We start from the raw sequence: 17,306 nt of genomic DNA, 5'->3' as shown, positions 1-17,306 counted from the left end.
TGAGGGAGCATTCAGGTGGTAATGTTTTCATGCAGCTGAAGTCCTTTTCCTTGGTGTTGTCAAAGTAGCCTAGGTGTGTAATTGCATTCCTTTTTGTGGATGATATACACTGTAGTACTATTGGCTGATGGTGGATGGAATGAGTATCTGGGGTGGTTGATGTAACAATCCAATAGGTTGCATTGTCCTGGATGGTGTGCAGCTTTGTGCTGAAGCTGTTGTCATCCAGATGAGTGACTTCCACCAAACTATCTACATACCTTGTAGATGGTGGAAAGACTTTCAGTTGTCATAATTCACTTACCACAGGATGCCTGGCCTCTGACCTGCTCTTGTAACCATTGTATTTCTGGCTAATCCGGCTGAGTGATTCATGAGAGACATGGTGATGGCATTGAATATCCGAGGTAGGTTATTAGATTATCTAGTTGGAGATAGTCCCTTTCTAACACTTTCATGACATGTTAGTTATCAAGCCAAGCTTAAATGTTTTGTTCCTGCTTCCTGTAGGTGTGGGCACTTTTGTAAGGATTTGGGGAAATAGTGGTTGAATTTAGATAGATAAGGAGCCAGAATTAGATATTTTGGCGTATTAGAGGAGTGAGACTGAAGAAAAATGAGTATGAATTTTCTGAAATGCAAGTTTACTTGGGAGTTGGTTAAAAGTAGGTAAAAGATCTCTGACAAATGAGGAAAACTAGCCAGTAATGTTCAAATATTTTGGTTTTCATAAGTAATAAAGTGACTTGAGTCCCAAATTAATCACAGCCCAGACAGTTTGAAAATTGCTTCTTGCTAGTAATCTGCACGTAGTTGTGTGGTGTTACTACTCAATAACACTAATGACTGTATTGAGTTATGGTGCAATGCCAAAAGGTTTATCTTGGCTTAAGCAAAGAGTTTAATATTTTCCCAGGTAAACAAGTGCCATAAAACTCAATGGAAGTCCAATATTCAGTATCTATTTGATATTCTGCAAGTCTAAGGAAAAACTAAGCACCTTCAATTGTAGTGTGTATTTCCTCAAACATTGGTCTCTCCATGCTAGACTTTAATTTTGGGTAATCATTGTACACTTGAATATAGTTTGTGGGTATTTTGATCTCTTGAGCATTGTACATTAATGCTCTATTGCCAAGGAATAATGTTGGAATGTAGAACTGTATAGAAGGTGAACTGAAGATGAACCTGCTCTTCAGACTACATACTGTAAAAATGCATGAGCTTTGAAACTGAGTCTGCAATGAAGGCCCTTGTAGAATTTTTAATACCTGTACATTGGTTTTGGAGCTTGACATTATGCACTCTATTGTTGTATGCATGCACTCTGTGTGCATGCATATACATAGTGCTGTTTATATCAAACTGCCATTAATGTGGGTTTGTATTGTTAGAAGCTTTACTATAAACTCTTGGTATTTCAAATATCCAGATTATTTTACAGTTCAGAATCATTTTTAAACTCCAACTTTCTTAACTTTATTCCAGTGAATCACTCAATTATTCAAATGTTCAACCTCAGCCATGAATTGTGTATTTCTAGTATTTAAATTGTCCAATGCCATTTGGTAATTCACACCAAGAAGAATATTTATCCATTTTAAGACAACTATTGCACACTGTAATACATATACGAGTATGTGTATTATGGGCATTCATGCAAGAAATGAGGCTAATATTGGTTATCTTTTTAACAATGGATTTTTCCATTTGTTTTAAACTGGCTTTGAGAAAGAAACAAGTGTGGTAACCATACCCCCATTACCTTCCAGAATTGCTGACTAGTCTTAAATACACGTCAATCTGCATAGGTCACTAAAAAAAAATCTTCACTTTCTAAAGCACTATTCAACAAAATTCTGTAATGTTGTGCTAAAATGTTCAGGGATTAGCTGAATGAGTTGAACAATGAATTGATGCAAATTAATGTCCAATACTTAAATTAATAAATGCTTGAATTATATCCATAAGCTATTATATTTTGATTTTCTCTCACTAAATTGTGAATTTAAAGGTTGGTTTATCTGGTACCTGGTGCCACAAGGGTTTTGAAATGGTGTATGCATTTTGATTGATGCAAGCCCTTTGACTGTGAGGGCAAGTCGGGGATGAGAGACGTGATGAGGTTTTTTAAGCAATCGATGTCCTGCAGCAGTATGTTGTAGTAGAGAAGATGTAGACCTGATTTTAAGAACTAATCGTTAAGCAGATTGCAATATATTAAGCCATCTTGTGAGTAACTTGTAATAAAACTGAAGCAGTCTGGTTAGAAGCTGGGAAACCTAAATGGTTAAAATTGGAGCTTCTGCAAAAATTGCAGATTTGTGAAAATATACCCTTCTGTCCTGAACAAGCAAACCAACTGTAGCTGAATAAATAAGTACCTATCTCTTTATACTTTCTCTCATTCCTATTTATCGTTTCTGATGTTTGTTTAATCTTCAGCTTTCATTGCATGTTCAGCATAGTTTAAAAACAAAATTTCAGCAACTTGTTCTAAATGTTTGGTTTATTGAGTTATAATTAAGAGCAAGAAAGATGAATTAAATGTGAATTGTATAACTGAGTTTGAATTTTGTTTTTAAGGAGTGTCCAGGGGCGTTGGCTTCATTCGGTTTGACAAAAGAGTGGAAGCAGAGGAAGCAATCAAAGGTTTAAATGGGCAGAAGCCTCCAAATGCCACAGAACCAATCACTGTCAAATTCGCCAATAATCCAAGTCAGAAAACCAACCAGGCAATCCTCTCTCAGCTGTACCAATCTCCAAATAGACGATATCCAGGGCCGCTCCATCATCAGGCACAAAGGTTAAGGTATGTAATTAATAACCTCATTAGGCACTGTTGCAGTTTAATGTGGATATTTTAACACTTGGGAGTAAATGCTTCATTGATTTTACCTTGAGGCTGAATTAAGTAAATATGGCAGCTTAATTTTTTTCATTATGCTGAAATTTGACCTGGGTATTTAACAATGTGCAGAATCTTGATGCATTGATCAGAGATTTTTGAAGCTCTAAGCAGTGCCATTTTGCTGGTTTGAAAATGTGCATTATTTGCTTTGTTATATTTTCTTTAATCTAGTTTGGATAGAAAAATGTAATTTTAAACAGTCACATTATTTGGTGTTCAACTTATCCATAAAACATAATTCCACCAATGTAATTTCCATATTTTGCTGTTGATAATGCGTGGGTTTTTCCTATCCAGTCTAAAATGCATCATAGCTGCCTTTTCAGTTCACAACAAATGTCTTATGATGTAAATGGTTTCCAACATGTTGGCACACACTGAGCTTGTTGGACTTGAGCTATGTCCATAGTTTTTGAATTAGGCCAGTAGTTTGGTTTGACCTCTATTCCTACCTATCAACGGAAATTACTTGTTTCATTTTGGAGTAATTGTGATCTAACAGAACTTGGCCAAAGGATTTCTGGAACAGCTTGCATACTTTGAAGGAACATTTAGTTTATATCTGAAGCTGACAGCAGTGAGCTCTGCTTTTTTTTTGACCTTTATACCTTGTTTAACCTGAATCAATTGATTTCCCTTGAGTTGAAGGTCTTGTTTAGCTTGTAGATAGTTGCTTGCTTTGTGTACCTCTTGTGACCTAATGCCTCAAAGGCAAACATGGTTTTGAGGTCAATTTTCAAAATTCCTTCTGTATTTTTGCAAAGTATCTCTGGACAGAAACTAATTCTGAACAGCAAGTGGTCGTGCTGTCGGTGATTTTTTTTTGGGGGGGTGGAATTGGTGTTTAACTTTTGGGCCAAGGTGCCAGTATGTGTTAAACTCCTTGTAATATGTTTTTATGGTGATTTTGGAGGGAGAGGGCAAAGAAAATAGGACAGAAGAAAATTGTTTGTGTTTTATTGCATGTGCATTTCAGGAAATCAAAGGCTGCATATTTTGATTTAACAATGTTCTCCCTGCTAGCAATATCAGCTTATGGGGTTAATTGTTCTGCATTTACTTTTGCAGGTTATTTATAACAGAGGATATCTTAATCAGAAAATAAGTGGAGTTGGGTTCAGACTTGACAAAAGTTATTATAGAGCTTCCTTGGGCAGGCCATCAAAACTGAGGATGACTTCCATTCTGGTTCTGTGGGTTCTGAGGAGGTTGAGGTCAGTGTGGAACCACAGACCCATCCACGGATGGGGCAGGAAGTGGCTGATGGGGTAGGTGGGTGGGTAGTTTGAGCTGCTGTGCTTCCACCATGTACACAAGACTTCTCCCACTTTAAGCAGGGATTGCCAGGTGTTTAGTGGAGATGTTGCATTTCAAGGAAGCTGTGAGCACAGCATTGAATCCTTTTCTTCACCAGGTAATCTTTCTTTGACAGCTTGAAATAGTTTGTCATGAGAGCCTGATAGCTGGGCAAGCAAAGACACTGACGTAGGTTCACTTATTCTCTCGGGAATGGAGGACTTTGCAGAGATGACATTTGGTATTTATCTAGTGCCTTGACGTCTGTTCCAGGTAGATAAGGTCTTGGAAACGGCAGGGATTACTGCTGCCCTGTGGAACATGAGCTTTGGGCCAGGTCTGACGTTTTGGTCACTTCCCAGGATCTTGTGAACCTTTTATTGTCAGAGGGCAGCATGGTAGAAGTGTTGAACACCCTGAATGTACACAGCATGCACTACCTCTCACCCCAGTCCTCTCTTGAACTTAAAGTTAAGTCATGTTCTAACAATTATGCAATTCTAAATACAAATATTAAGGAAATGAGGCTTCTCTATCCTTTCACTTGGTCAAATTGGAGGGAAAAAATTAACTTGTAAATACTGAATATGAGCCATTTTCTTCAGCTTCCACGTCACCCATGTTCAGTGCTAAATTTAAGATGGCAAATCTTGCCAAGTGCTTCCAGTCTGGTGACGATTGGCAACCTGTACTTGTTCCTCCCTAACTGCCTTGTTGAATTGTGGTCAGTTAGTACCAAGAGCATGGTTTATTCAAATCTGTCAATAGGCTATTTTTCCCCAGAGAGAAACTTATTTTGCAATTCCCTCATCTGATTTTAAGGGTTGAAACTTGCTGCAGACTTGTGTTAAGGCTTAAGGCTCCTAATTTAAAAAGAACAACCTAAGATTGATTCCTCCAAATGGAGAGATCTGTGTGTAGAAGTATGCATCACTTTGTTCCACAGAGTGCAAGTTTCACAATGTGCTTTTTTTTTATTTGGAGGTACTGAAACCTTTTGCTGATGTTTTTCTGATTTTCAACAACCAGTTTGACTGGAGATAGTCCTATGTGGGTAGTGTTATTATCAGCCTTGAAATCACTGTGCTCTAGTACTAATTTGTAGCAATGTTGATAGTGAAGAGGTGGTGCCATTCAATGTCTCTGGTATACAAGGGTATGTCCTTAAAAAAAAATATCAAAACATCCTTTGTGATTTCCCAGAATTTTTAACTGGGTGCAAGGTTGTCACTATGTATCTTCTAGTTAATTTGGCCTGTGACTATCAATCTGATCTTGTTTTGTTGTAGTGGGTCTAGGTTTTAGAGATTGGAGGAAAGATTTGTGTAGGTAGACAGTCCTGTCATGGAAAGTGGTTTGTAGGGGGAGGATCAACAGTACAGAAATGGCATGTTTTTAGTGCCAGTTTGAGAATCTAATTGAAGAATGAGGGTTTACCTAGTGGATGCTTGGGACAGGTTTCCAATTTGAACTGTTTCTATTTATATATGAATTGTAAGCTATTTTGCTAGATTGGAGGGAATTGGTCATGGAGACTTCAGATATTTAAACTGAAAATATGCCACAGTGAATTAGCAGCTCAGTGAAGAACAAGTATCAAACATTTATAGAACTGCAGAGAAAACAAAGTACAAAACCAATTGCATCTGAAAGGAAAATCCATCCCTCCATTCCCTCCATACCCATGCTTTATCTATGCAAAGAATGGATTCTTCCAATACTGATTTTATCCTTGGCCTAGATATGTATTCCTGAAGCTTGCATGTAGAATTGTCAAAGTCTGGATGATTGGGATTTGGTGATCTGGGATTAATTGCACCTAGTCTGGTAAATGGGCAGTAGATTTTTCTTTTGCTTGTTTTGAGGATGTGTCAATCCTTAACTTGAAATTTAAGTGTATGAAACTACCTTGGATGTCTTTCAAATATTTACCTGCTTTAAATTTTCTAGCCGAACATGAAATCCATAAGTCTTCATTCAGTAGTCGAGAATTGATTCTCAGAATGGGACAATTGCCATTTTGTAGGGCTTTCAGCCATATAGCTGTACTTCTGTTTCCAAAGATTTATGGTACTGCATAATATTAGCATCCCTTCAAAAGCAAATGGAGTAGAACCTTCATGGTTGTGCTTTGTCCAGTTTACCTTCGAGTCCCATTGAGAAAATGGAACACACATTTACCTTGAGCAACTACCTTTTTAAAAAAAAATATATATACACACATTGATTCTGCCCATTGCTGGCTTTTGGATTGTGTTATGACATTAGTCTCTCCTTAATCTTGAGTTTTTTTTTCCTTCAAATATTTATCTAATGCCTTTTAGAATATTATATTTGAAACCACTTTTTCCCTTGTGGCAGCTGGGGAATTTTAAACAAACCTAATAATAGCAAGAACAGAATCTACTGGATTGTTAAACTTTATTTCCTTCACTCAGGGAAGGAGATTTACCATAGGACTTGGCATTGCTGTTGATCCTTAATTGCCTCAGTTCAAGGGAAACTAGGGCTGGACAACCAATGCTGGCATTCAATGACATCCACATTTTGTCGAATAACTGTTTCCACCCACTATTTCAACGGTACACTTCAGAAGGTGATAGGCTGCAGCATTTTTTTAAAGAAAAGTCAGATAAATATTATTTGCCTAATTGTCAATCTGTTAACTTTGTTTACTTCACTTGAGTTTCATATTATCTGCTTATTCACTATATCCCCAATTTCCTGGTTGGATTAGTGGTACAAATACAGAATGTTTGTATGATATCCTTGTGTAATTTCCTTGAATATGAGAAAATTACTATTGGGTCTACTGTTTCTATCCCTTAACTTTATATTCATTGACCTTATAAACTTACTATTAAATTTAATGCATTTAAAAAATGATACTTCATCAAAAGCTCTTCATACACAAACCCCACAATGTTCTGTTCTTCAGAAAATTCATCAGACTGTTTAAGTGCACTTTACCTTTGTCAAATCTGTACTTTCTGTATTTAGTTGAGTCTATCGTACAATGGGTGCTCTTTTTTCAGTTGGCTTAACTCATTATTGGGAGTCTAGATTTAGATATCCTTTCCTTTATCTTGTGGGATTGTCTACAAAGTACTGGGACGATTGCCCCTTAAGTTTTTCTACAGTTGGCTCCATGCCACCTTGGCCCTTCCCAGCTCACTGAAATTAGACTTCCATTCAATTTTCTTTGGCCCTTTCTGAAATTCTTAAACCGATGATTGCTGAGTCGTGTTCCTTGAACCACCATTTCCCTTTACAAGATCTACGGCTGATTTTTGTCCTGGAAACTCATTAATCCACAAATATTTGGGGAATTCTTCCCCTCTGTCCTTCATGCCTCCGATGCCAGTCAGTTGGAATTGGAGAAGCCCCACTATTTTTGTGCCTCTCTCCTCGGTGTCAACCTTGTGGAAAAATTCCACCCCCCCCCCCACTGGTAATTGGCTATATTTACACAGTAACACTAATTTTAAGTGGAAGATTCTCTAGATCCTTAATATTTGGTAGTGTTGCCTCTTTTCTATTGTTTCCTAAACATCTTGTAAACAAAAAATGTGGTTCCCTTTTTTCAAGCCAGGTTTCTGTTCTTGCTACCAATCAATCCCATGTAGCAAACTACCTACTGCTTATAATATTTTCCCCATGCTCCTTATTTACAATGAGCACTCCAAGCCCATATTAGACTCAAGTTAGCCATTTCTTTAATCCTATCACTTTCTGTATTATTTCTTACTCTAGTGTATCTTTAATGTGTAATCGTGATGCCTAGCGCTGTACCTTTTTAAGCTAAACTTCCTGCAGCAACACAGGAACCATTCATCTTGAATTGGCTTCAGTCTCCCTGAATGCAAAGTCAGCCCTTCACCATCTTTCAACTTTTGAGCCTTTGTTCCCTAGTTCATGGCTCTGGGAGTAATCTGAATTGGAGATTATACTTTGTAATTTCCTTGTACAGGCTGTCAATAGTTTTCCATGTCAAAATGTACAAAAATTACTGGATGAGCTAATATGGCTCCACAGTATTGCAATGAATGACATCAAAAACAAGACTGATAAAGAACAATTACTGAATGTGAGAAGAGCAAACTCGTTCTACTGTATGTAGGAATGAACATATGTGCACGTCAGACTTTTGAATTTAAAATTGTGGGAAATTGTTCATATGTAGGTGGTGTCCATAAGTTGGGCTTTCTTAACCCAAGGGTGGCCTGTACTTGAAACTGATAGGTGGATCTTGATCAGTGATTCCCAAATGAGCTAGGGTTTTTTTAATTTCTCCTCTTCTCCAATCCTCAATCATCTTGCAACCTCCAGCTTTCCTTATTTACACCAAGGAGGCAATGGATGTCATACTTGCCAAAATCCTCCACGCCCCAACTCTGAATTTCATATAATTGCTTTTCTACACATCACTGAGCATTCCTTTGTCTTGTCCCAGGCAACAATCCTTTGAGAATGTGTTTTCATCTGAAATCTTGCCTGTTTTGTTTGCTTTGATTCTCGTTGGCCCAGTCAATCCCATAAGTGTCTTCTGCAGCCACTGCATTTCCCATTTTTGGTTATACTTTAAAAGTTGAAAGACTGAAGTTGAAGGTTATTGTGTAAATGCAAGCTTCTAATGTATAATGGCTTAGACCTGAGCCTCACTTCTTGGAATAACTCAGTTCAGTGATGTCATAGTCATAAAATGCAGAAATGGGCTCTTAAGTCCAACTCATCCATGGCAATGGAGTTGCCTACCTGAGCTAGTCCCATTTGGCCCATATTCCTGTAAGCCCTTTCTATCCATGAACTTGTCCAAATATCTTGTTTTGAAACTGTACCTGCCTCTAACACTTTCAGGCAGCTCGTTCCACCCTCGGGTGGGGGGAGGGGTGGTGTGAATCTTGTCCCTCAGGTCCCCTTTTAAATTTTCCCCTCTCACCTTAAACCTATGCCCTCTAATTTTAGAATTCCTTACCCTGTGGAAAAATATTATGACCATTCACCTTATACCCCTTGTTCTGCAGGAAATTGCATGAATTACTAGAACTAATACCAGGTAAATGTCTGAATTAAGTAACCTGCAATTGTTATATTTAACAGATCAAAGCTTTAATTCCTTGTCTATAATTTAGTTCAAAAATGTAGTAACCAGCATACCAGCTTTTCCAAGAATCCTGTCATTCCCCATTGTTTAAGAAATGGTTCTAAACTGGTATCAAGTTCTCCATGTGGATTCTGCACTGATGGAATTCAACATCTGGAGGGCCAGATGCAGTTCAACTTGGAGCCTCACATCCAGGTCATGTACCTAGGAAAGCTTTTGTCTTTCAACATTTAGACTTTTTTTGTATTGGTAGCAATGGATAATGTTTTTCCTGCTCTAAACACAATCCATAAATTTGGATCAGGAATTTCAGCATGTTATGTCCAATGGCAGCTCTTGAATTATCTATATGGCAATTTTCAAGCCTTGGACTGAATTTTATGGTAATGTTGCAAAAATGTCAGCTTTTGCAAACACTACCAAGAAACTAACAGCGATTTTGTAAATGTGTTACAACTTGGAGAGCTGAATGTTTCTGTTAATACCCTTTTCCTTGAGGTATGTTGAATTCCTTTCAAATGGCAAACTTTCTGAAGTCATCAACTTGAGGTTTTAATTACTGGACTATTCTTGTGATTAAAATCCCTTGGAAAATATCATTGAATTTTTAATGGCTCACTAAGCCACAAATAGTATTGAGAACTTGTTGACCCTGTACAAGTTAATATTATGTGGAGTCCAATTAATTGACTTTGATGAAAGCATCTAAATGTACCTTATGTATGCATGCCCAATCTTCACTTTGTTTTCAAAGAATTCTTTGCTGGTTTATCTTCAGGGTTTTTATTATTGAGCAATTTGACCATTGCTTAAAAAGGCTAGCATTTGCTCTTAAAGTGAAAGTGAGTCGCTGTAATTCTTATGAATGTACTCCCACAATAATATTGGGGGGGTGGGTGGAGGAGGGAAAAATTCCAGGATGTAAGCCTAGTGATGAAGAAGTGGTGATATTTTCAAGTTGGGGTGATTTGCAGTTTGAGAGGGAAGTTCAAGTGATGGTCTATCCATATGCCTGAAGTCTGACTTCCTTAGAAGTTGCAGGTTTTGGTTGAGCTTTTGGAGTAGCCTAAATGAGTAACTGCAGTGCATTTTAGAGACTATGCCTTTCAGCCTCTGATAGAGGGAATGAATATTCTGGGGTGGTAGATGGAGTACCAGTCATGGAGATTGCAAGACCCTGGATGGTATTATCTGCAATCAGATGCACAAGTGGTAAGTGTTGCATCATGCTTCTGATTGTGGTCTTGCAGATGGTGCAAAGGCTTTAAGATGTTATGTGGCAAGTTATTTCCTGCAAGATATCCAGCCTCTGACTTGCACTTAGCTGGTCAAGTCAAGTTTCTGCTCAGTGATGATCCCCAAGATGTCAGTGGGGGACTCTGGTAATGTTGACTGATTATACTCTGCTATTAACCATTGTCATTGCTTGACATTTTAGAGGTATGAATGTTCCTTGCCATCCATCAGCATGTGCTTGAATGTTGTCTAGTCTTGTATGCAAGTGTAGGCTAAATTTTCTGAAATTGCAAATGGAATTGGACAACATGCAATCATCAGCATACATCCCTATTTCAGACCTTGTGATAGAAAGAAGGTCATAATAGTGCAGCTGAAGATGGCTGGGTAGCAAATAACCAGGTTTTGTAAACAGGGCACACCTAGGCAATTTTCCATGTTGGGGATTTGCCAGTTTTGTGATTATATAAGGACAGCTTGTCTGGAAGTGTGGCTAGTACTGGAGTGCAGGTTTTCAGACTTGTAGACTGAATCAAATTCACTGAAGACTAGCTACTGCAGTGTTAGGGATCTCAAAGCTAGAATTGATCATCCACTTGACACCTCTGGCTGACGATGGCCTTTTGCATTCACGTGATGGATCCAGCTAACATTGAGGATGGGGATGTTCTTGGAACTGCTGCTTTTCTGTTAGCTGTTTAATTGTTCCCCACATAAATGGGATTGGTCAGTCAGGACTCCTGGGACTGCTTCACTCCTTCTAAGAGTCCATCCTACCAGGGTATGGGTGGGAAGCAGACCTAGGAGTTGTTGACCCCAAATCCCATGATGGTATTGTGATGGAGGATCTGGAACATGGTTTTTTTGTATTCTATATGATTCTGAGGACCACTGTTAGGTTTTATTTGATCAGGCTAATAAACTCTCCTGATTGAGAAATCCAGTCTCCAGATATCTGGGAGGAGAAATTTCCAAGGTTGCCTGGGCTGGGAGCGATTTTACTACAACTGAATTCGGTGTCTGATTGTCAGTATGGTTTTCTTGGTTTCGGTGTGCAGTTGTGACATATGAGTGGCTCCCTTGGCCATACAAAGTTGAGCACTTTAGTCGTCTAGAGTCGTAAATGTTACTGGGTAAGGAATGAAGAATTTGGTTCTGAAGTAATGTAGTTGTATTTTTATTGGTCATTACTAATGACCACCACCATAAATTTATAATATTTTAAATTTTCACACCTGAGATTTGAATTCTGATCTCCAGATTGGTAATCCAGGTTTTTGGACTACTCAGTTACTTGGTATTGGTTTATTATTGTCACTTGTGCCAAGGTACAGTGGAAAAACTTGCATACCAATCATACAGGTCAATTCATTACACTGCAGTTACATTGAGTTAGTACAGGTAAAAACAACAGTACAGAGCAAAGTGTCACAGCTACAGAGTGCAGTGCAATAAGGTGCAAGGTCACAACAAGGTAGATCGTGAAGTCATAGTCCATCTCATTGTATAAGGGAACTGTTCAATAGTCTTATCACAGTGGGGTAGAAGCTGTCCTTAAGTCTGTTAGTATGTGCCCTCAGGCTCCTGTATCTTCTACCTGATGGAAGAGGAGAGAAGAGAGAATGTCCTGGGTGGGTAGGGTCTTTGTCTTTACCTCTCGTTGTCTTGGTGTAGCAGCCAGCATAATCAGAGTCCAAGGAGGGGAGGCTGGTGTCTGTGATACACTGGGCTGTGTCCACAACTCTGTGCAGGTTCTTGGGGTCCTGGGCAGAGTAGTTGCCATACCAAGCTGTGATATATCCAGATAGGATGCTTTCTATGGTGCATCAATAAAAGTTGGTGAGGGTCAAAAGGGACAATCCAAATTTCTTTAGCCTCCTGAGGAAGTAGAGGCGCTGGTGAGCTTTCTTGACCGTGGCATCTGATTTGACCAGGACAGGCTGTTGATGTTCACTCCCAGGAACTTGAAGCTCTCAACCCCCTCGACCTCAGCACCATTGATGTAGACAGGTGCATGTACACTGCCCCCTTTCCTGAAGTCAATGACCAGCTCGTTTTGTTGACATTGAGGGGAAAGGTTGTTGTCATGACACCATTCCACTAAGCCCTCTATCTCCTTCCTGTACTCTGCCTCATTGCTGTTTGAGATATGGCCTACAACGGTGGTATCATCTGCAAACTTGTAGATGGAGTTAGAGCACCAACACTAACCCTGTTGTTGTGAATTCTTTGGTGTCTGGTACTGACATCAAACAGGTGTGGGAAATCTATGCAGCAGATTGCTGTTTTTGTGCAAAGCTTTCTAAAAAGTAAGCAGAGCACACTATAGCTGACCACAAAATTTGGGTCCTTGTGTTCAGATTCAAGAAAACAAAGCTTGGGTTATAGTCATACTGCATGGAAATGGGACCTTTGGCCTAGCTGGTCCATGCTGACCAAGGTGCCCATATCCCTCTAAACCATGTACCTGTCCAAGTGCCTTTTAAATATTAATGTACCTGCCTCAGCTGTTGCCTCCAACTATTTCCCAGATTAATCCTGACCAATCTGATCTTTTCCCTGATACTTTGTATTTTAATTCTGTGCACAATCCTTGCAGTTCCCAGTGGGAGCAAAGCATATTAGGATAGAAATCTTCCAGTTTGATGCTATCAGATTACAATTTTTGAACACTTCTTGGTATTTGTTTTGTAAACTGGCCTGAGTAATATCTGACTCGAGTCTCTGCACTAGTGACACAATATTTCTGTTGAGATGGAACAAATTAAATTACATAAACTGTAAATGTAATTTTCATTTACTAAAATGGAATTTGTCATTTACAGATATGTGGAGTGACCACTCTATTGCATATCTTGTCACTTGTTGCCTAAAGCCAAAGCTGGGATTGTAGAGTCAACCTGCTAACAAGCATGGAGCACTGATTTATTATACCTCGTGTGTTTGTTTTATTCTCTTCCTACAAAGATGATCATAGTTTGGTGATGTGTGCTGAATTATTTCAAAGACTGACCCTGTTGCCTGTTCTCTCTTCAGTAATGAACTGTTATGGCTTGATTATTGGGCACTTTCAGACATATTACTTTCTGCAAGAAATGTAGATTTTTTTTGTGTATTTTATATACTGAATTGCATAATGTTTTATTTTGCAGGTTGGACAATCTTCTAAATATGGCTTATGGTGTCAAGAGGTAATTGTCTCTGCTTTCATCTTTAGCTTTTTTCCTTTATTTACAAGTAGAAATAATCTTGAAAGGATGGTGTGTTTGAGGGGGGGATGAGATGGCATTAGTTTTGATTGATCAGGTTAAATTAAAGCTAGAAGCAGAATGCTGAATTTTAGAGAGGTCATTCTTATTTTGGGAGTAGATGCTGCAAGTTAATTTGAATTAAATGTATGAATCATGTTTTCAGTACTATTGCCTAAAATGGTTTGTTAATTCACAATTTTACAAGTACTCAAATGAGCAAATCTATTCATTATGGTTCCAGCACTGTTCAATGCACACTTTACATTAACTTTCAAACAAATTAAGTTTTAGATTAATTGGTTGGTCTCCAATTACTATGATTGTGGTGGGGGGTGGAATCTTTGCTTGATGAGCAATTGTCTTGATGATCTTCCATTTGCCTTAATTTTCTAAAAATCTAGACTGACTAGTATTGTGTCTCATTGCAATAAATTAGACTTTGGCAGACTAACAACATGTCATTTTGTCTCTGCACAGCTGCATATAGATGTTCACAAAATGTTAATATTTTGCATTAAGTAGTGCAAATGCAAAATTACGTTTGAGTCTGAATGTAAAGTGGTCATATTAGTTTGTTGTAATATGTACTTTATAGTCATGGATGAGGATCTATTGTAGCTTCTTATTTTTGGCAGGTTTTCACCAATGACCATTGATGGAATGACCAGTTTGGCAGGCATCAATATCCCTGGGCATGCTGGAACAGGCTGGTGTATCTTTGTTTACAATTTAGCACCTGATGCAGATGAGAGTATTCTTTGGCAAATGTTTGGACCATTTGGTGCAGTGACCAATGTGAAAGTCATCCGTGACTTTAACACAAACAAGTGTAAAGGCTTTGGATTTGTGACTATGACCAACTATGATGAAGCAGCCATGGCAATAGCCAGTTTAAATGGATACCGTCTAGGGGACAGAGTACTGCAGGTCTCCTTCAAAACCAACAAAACGCACAAAGCCTAATATGTAACATAACTGTTATATAGCTATTCAAAAAGACATGTTAAAGCAAAACTTTATATACTAGTGCAAAGACTTTGTAAGTCAGTGTTAAGAGAGAAGAATGACTATTTAGCATCCTAAGAATGAGAGGGTTTTATATTGCTGGTAACTTTGCATTAAATCTTCTTTCATAGCTTTTATGTTTTGAAAATAAGACAAGAGGTGCGGGTTTTTTTTACCTGTCACAAAACATTCTAGTACCTCCTTTGAAGGAGGTGGACCTTTTAAAAAGAAACTGTTTCAGCTGAAGGAAGAAAGACTCCTAGATTTTTACACAACTGCCTTGAAACAGAACATAAAGTGAATTTGTGAGGCTTTGTTTCTTTTTCCTTTTTTAAAAGAAAATATATTTTGGTCAAGTATTTGATTTGCCTTTAAATTCATTGCATTTAAGTGATCAGTTTCAAAATGTTGGTTTACATTTTGTTTTCTTTATTTACATGTTAAGTAAAGTTTTATTTTGATAAGATTTTGGATTGGGAAAGGGTGGGCTGCAATTATACCTTATTGTAAGTTTCTTGGAAAATCTTTTTTTTTTCATAACACAGTACCTTGCCAAAGAGAGAGAGCCTCTTTGCTGAAGTGGGTTTAAAAAAAAGCATCTATTTTTATAAAAGAAATTTGGAGAAACTTTTTACAGGACCTGGAACAAATATTTTGACTTGGTTACTTTGAGAATCTCTTCATACGACATCTAGTGAGCTTTTGAAAAATTAAAACCAGGAAATTTCCAGTGGCTGGCATTTATTGGAAAGTCTTGTGATGTAGAGATTATCTTGAAGACCTTTGTATTACCAAGATGTAGAACCAGTGGGCACTGTGGGTTTCGTTTGTATAATCAGTGGATCATCCTGGTTATTTGTGGCAAAAAGGCTCACATTTAATTGTGATTTCAAGAATTAAAAAGAGGCTTAACATTGAGACAGTGCATGCAAATATCAATTATTGAAAATTGGGGGAAATGTGTTCTTCCTGAAAGTATTCCCTTCTGTTAAAGCTCAAGGTGTTTAGTGATGTACACTCTCCTGCTGTATTGTCCGTGCTGGAATTGGGTGGAAAAATGATTTGGAGTTGCTTTGAAATACAAATTTCAAGGTGATCGGAATAAATTTGGAAAATGCAAAAGTATAATAGACTGCACCTGAGCATTGTGTAATGTAAATAAGTCCTTGTGTTATGGACCTTTTCTGCTTTTTGTTTTTTGACTACATGCCAAGTGCTGTTAAAAGAACCTGAATGCTTTGTATGTTTTTTGTTTCTTGTAGACTGCATTAACATTACTTGAAGTTTACTTGTTTTGTTGTCCTAATGACCAGAATTGCAGTGCATCAGATTTGTTTGTTGTTGGTCTGTAGATAGTCTTGTTGCAGCTCTTTAAAACTATAGTGACACTGCTTTTGTTATATATGCATTTGTGGTACAATGGGTAAAGCCACAGTTTGAACAAATATGCTTACATTTTCATACTAAAAAGGAAGATATCCTGTTGAAATGTTAAAGTAAATTTGCAATTAATGCTTAAATCACTATGGGGAGATATAGCAGTTCTTTATCATAACAGGAATAAATTTGAAAAACTCTATTTTCAGAGAAGCATCTAGCTTAACTTATTCTTCTAAGAACAAATTGGTTGTGGAATTGCAGTCCTCGACCAGGTGCACTGATAACTGTAGTTAAATGTCCTGCTTTGTGTAAACTGAAATGCTCATGTGCTCTTCCCCTTAGAACAAGCAATGTGCTATGCATAACATAGTTGTACATTTATCTTTGCTATTGCTTTTGAATACTGTAGTTATAAATTCTCAGCCTAGTTGAAGTACATATACTGTGAAGCACGTAGAAGTGTACACCCATGTTTTCATGCTAACCCACTCGCTGCTGTCATCTAGAACTAATCTTTTAGGCCTTGCACGAAAAAGGGTCGTGAGCCCAAGTGCAACTTTTCAAACAGACATTGTTAAATGTCGAGGCCTGTCGTGAACACGAATATGAATTAATAGTCTAGTCAAGTACAGCAACCTTAGTGGGAAAGCATGTAAATTGGTCTTCACTTTACGATGTTTATCATAGCACTTAATAAAATGTAAGTCTGTATTTATTTGAAGTTGTAAAGTATGACTAAATTTACATCGGTTGAATAGAATGTATGTTCTTTTGAGTATTTAAGAGGCTGTACATGTTTCTTTCCTTATATTGTGTTTGGATCATTTGTACCTTTTCATGTTCAGTACATCAATAAACAAAAGTTGAAGGGAAATAAAGCTTGTTTTAAGGTTCAATACACCTGACCATTGGGTTTTTGAACCCAGCTTTTCTTGCCATGAGGAATTGGGGAAAGGATGTTAAGAACCGAATACTAAGGAACCAGATAGTTTTCTGGAGAACAAGATCCCTGCTTAATTGCTACACTGCTCACATAAACTAGTCTACATAGTTATTGAAGTGATTAGAAATCAAAACAGTACACTGAAATTGCATGAAATTCTTCTTTGAATGTCTGTGTGAA

General features: G+C 37.8%; 1 protein-coding gene across 4 annotated transcripts in view; it reads left to right on the top strand.

Moving 5' to 3' along the window:
- elavl2 (ELAV like neuron-specific RNA binding protein 2) overlaps positions 1-17,061 on the top strand; it is a 69,149-nt gene extending 52,088 nt beyond the window's left edge. For all 4 annotated transcript variants that reach the window (XM_052020209.1, XM_052020208.1, XM_052020206.1 and 1 more), the window contains 3 exons: positions 2,587-2,812; positions 13,700-13,738; positions 14,434-17,061. In XM_052020209.1, the coding sequence (XP_051876169.1) occupies positions 2,587-2,812; positions 13,700-13,738; positions 14,434-14,761 (593 nt within the window). In that variant the 3' untranslated portion in view covers positions 14,762-17,061. The remainder of the gene's footprint in view (positions 1-2,586; positions 2,813-13,699; positions 13,739-14,433) is intronic.
- Positions 17,062-17,306: the final 245 nt, after the last annotated feature.

Source organism: Pristis pectinata, chromosome 7 (genome assembly GCF_009764475.1).
Source record: "Pristis pectinata isolate sPriPec2 chromosome 7, sPriPec2.1.pri, whole genome shotgun sequence".
NCBI lineage: Eukaryota > Metazoa > Chordata > Chondrichthyes > Rhinopristiformes > Pristidae > Pristis > Pristis pectinata.
Note: the sequence above shows the minus strand (reverse complement) of the source record. Positions and strands in the feature narration are given on the sequence as shown.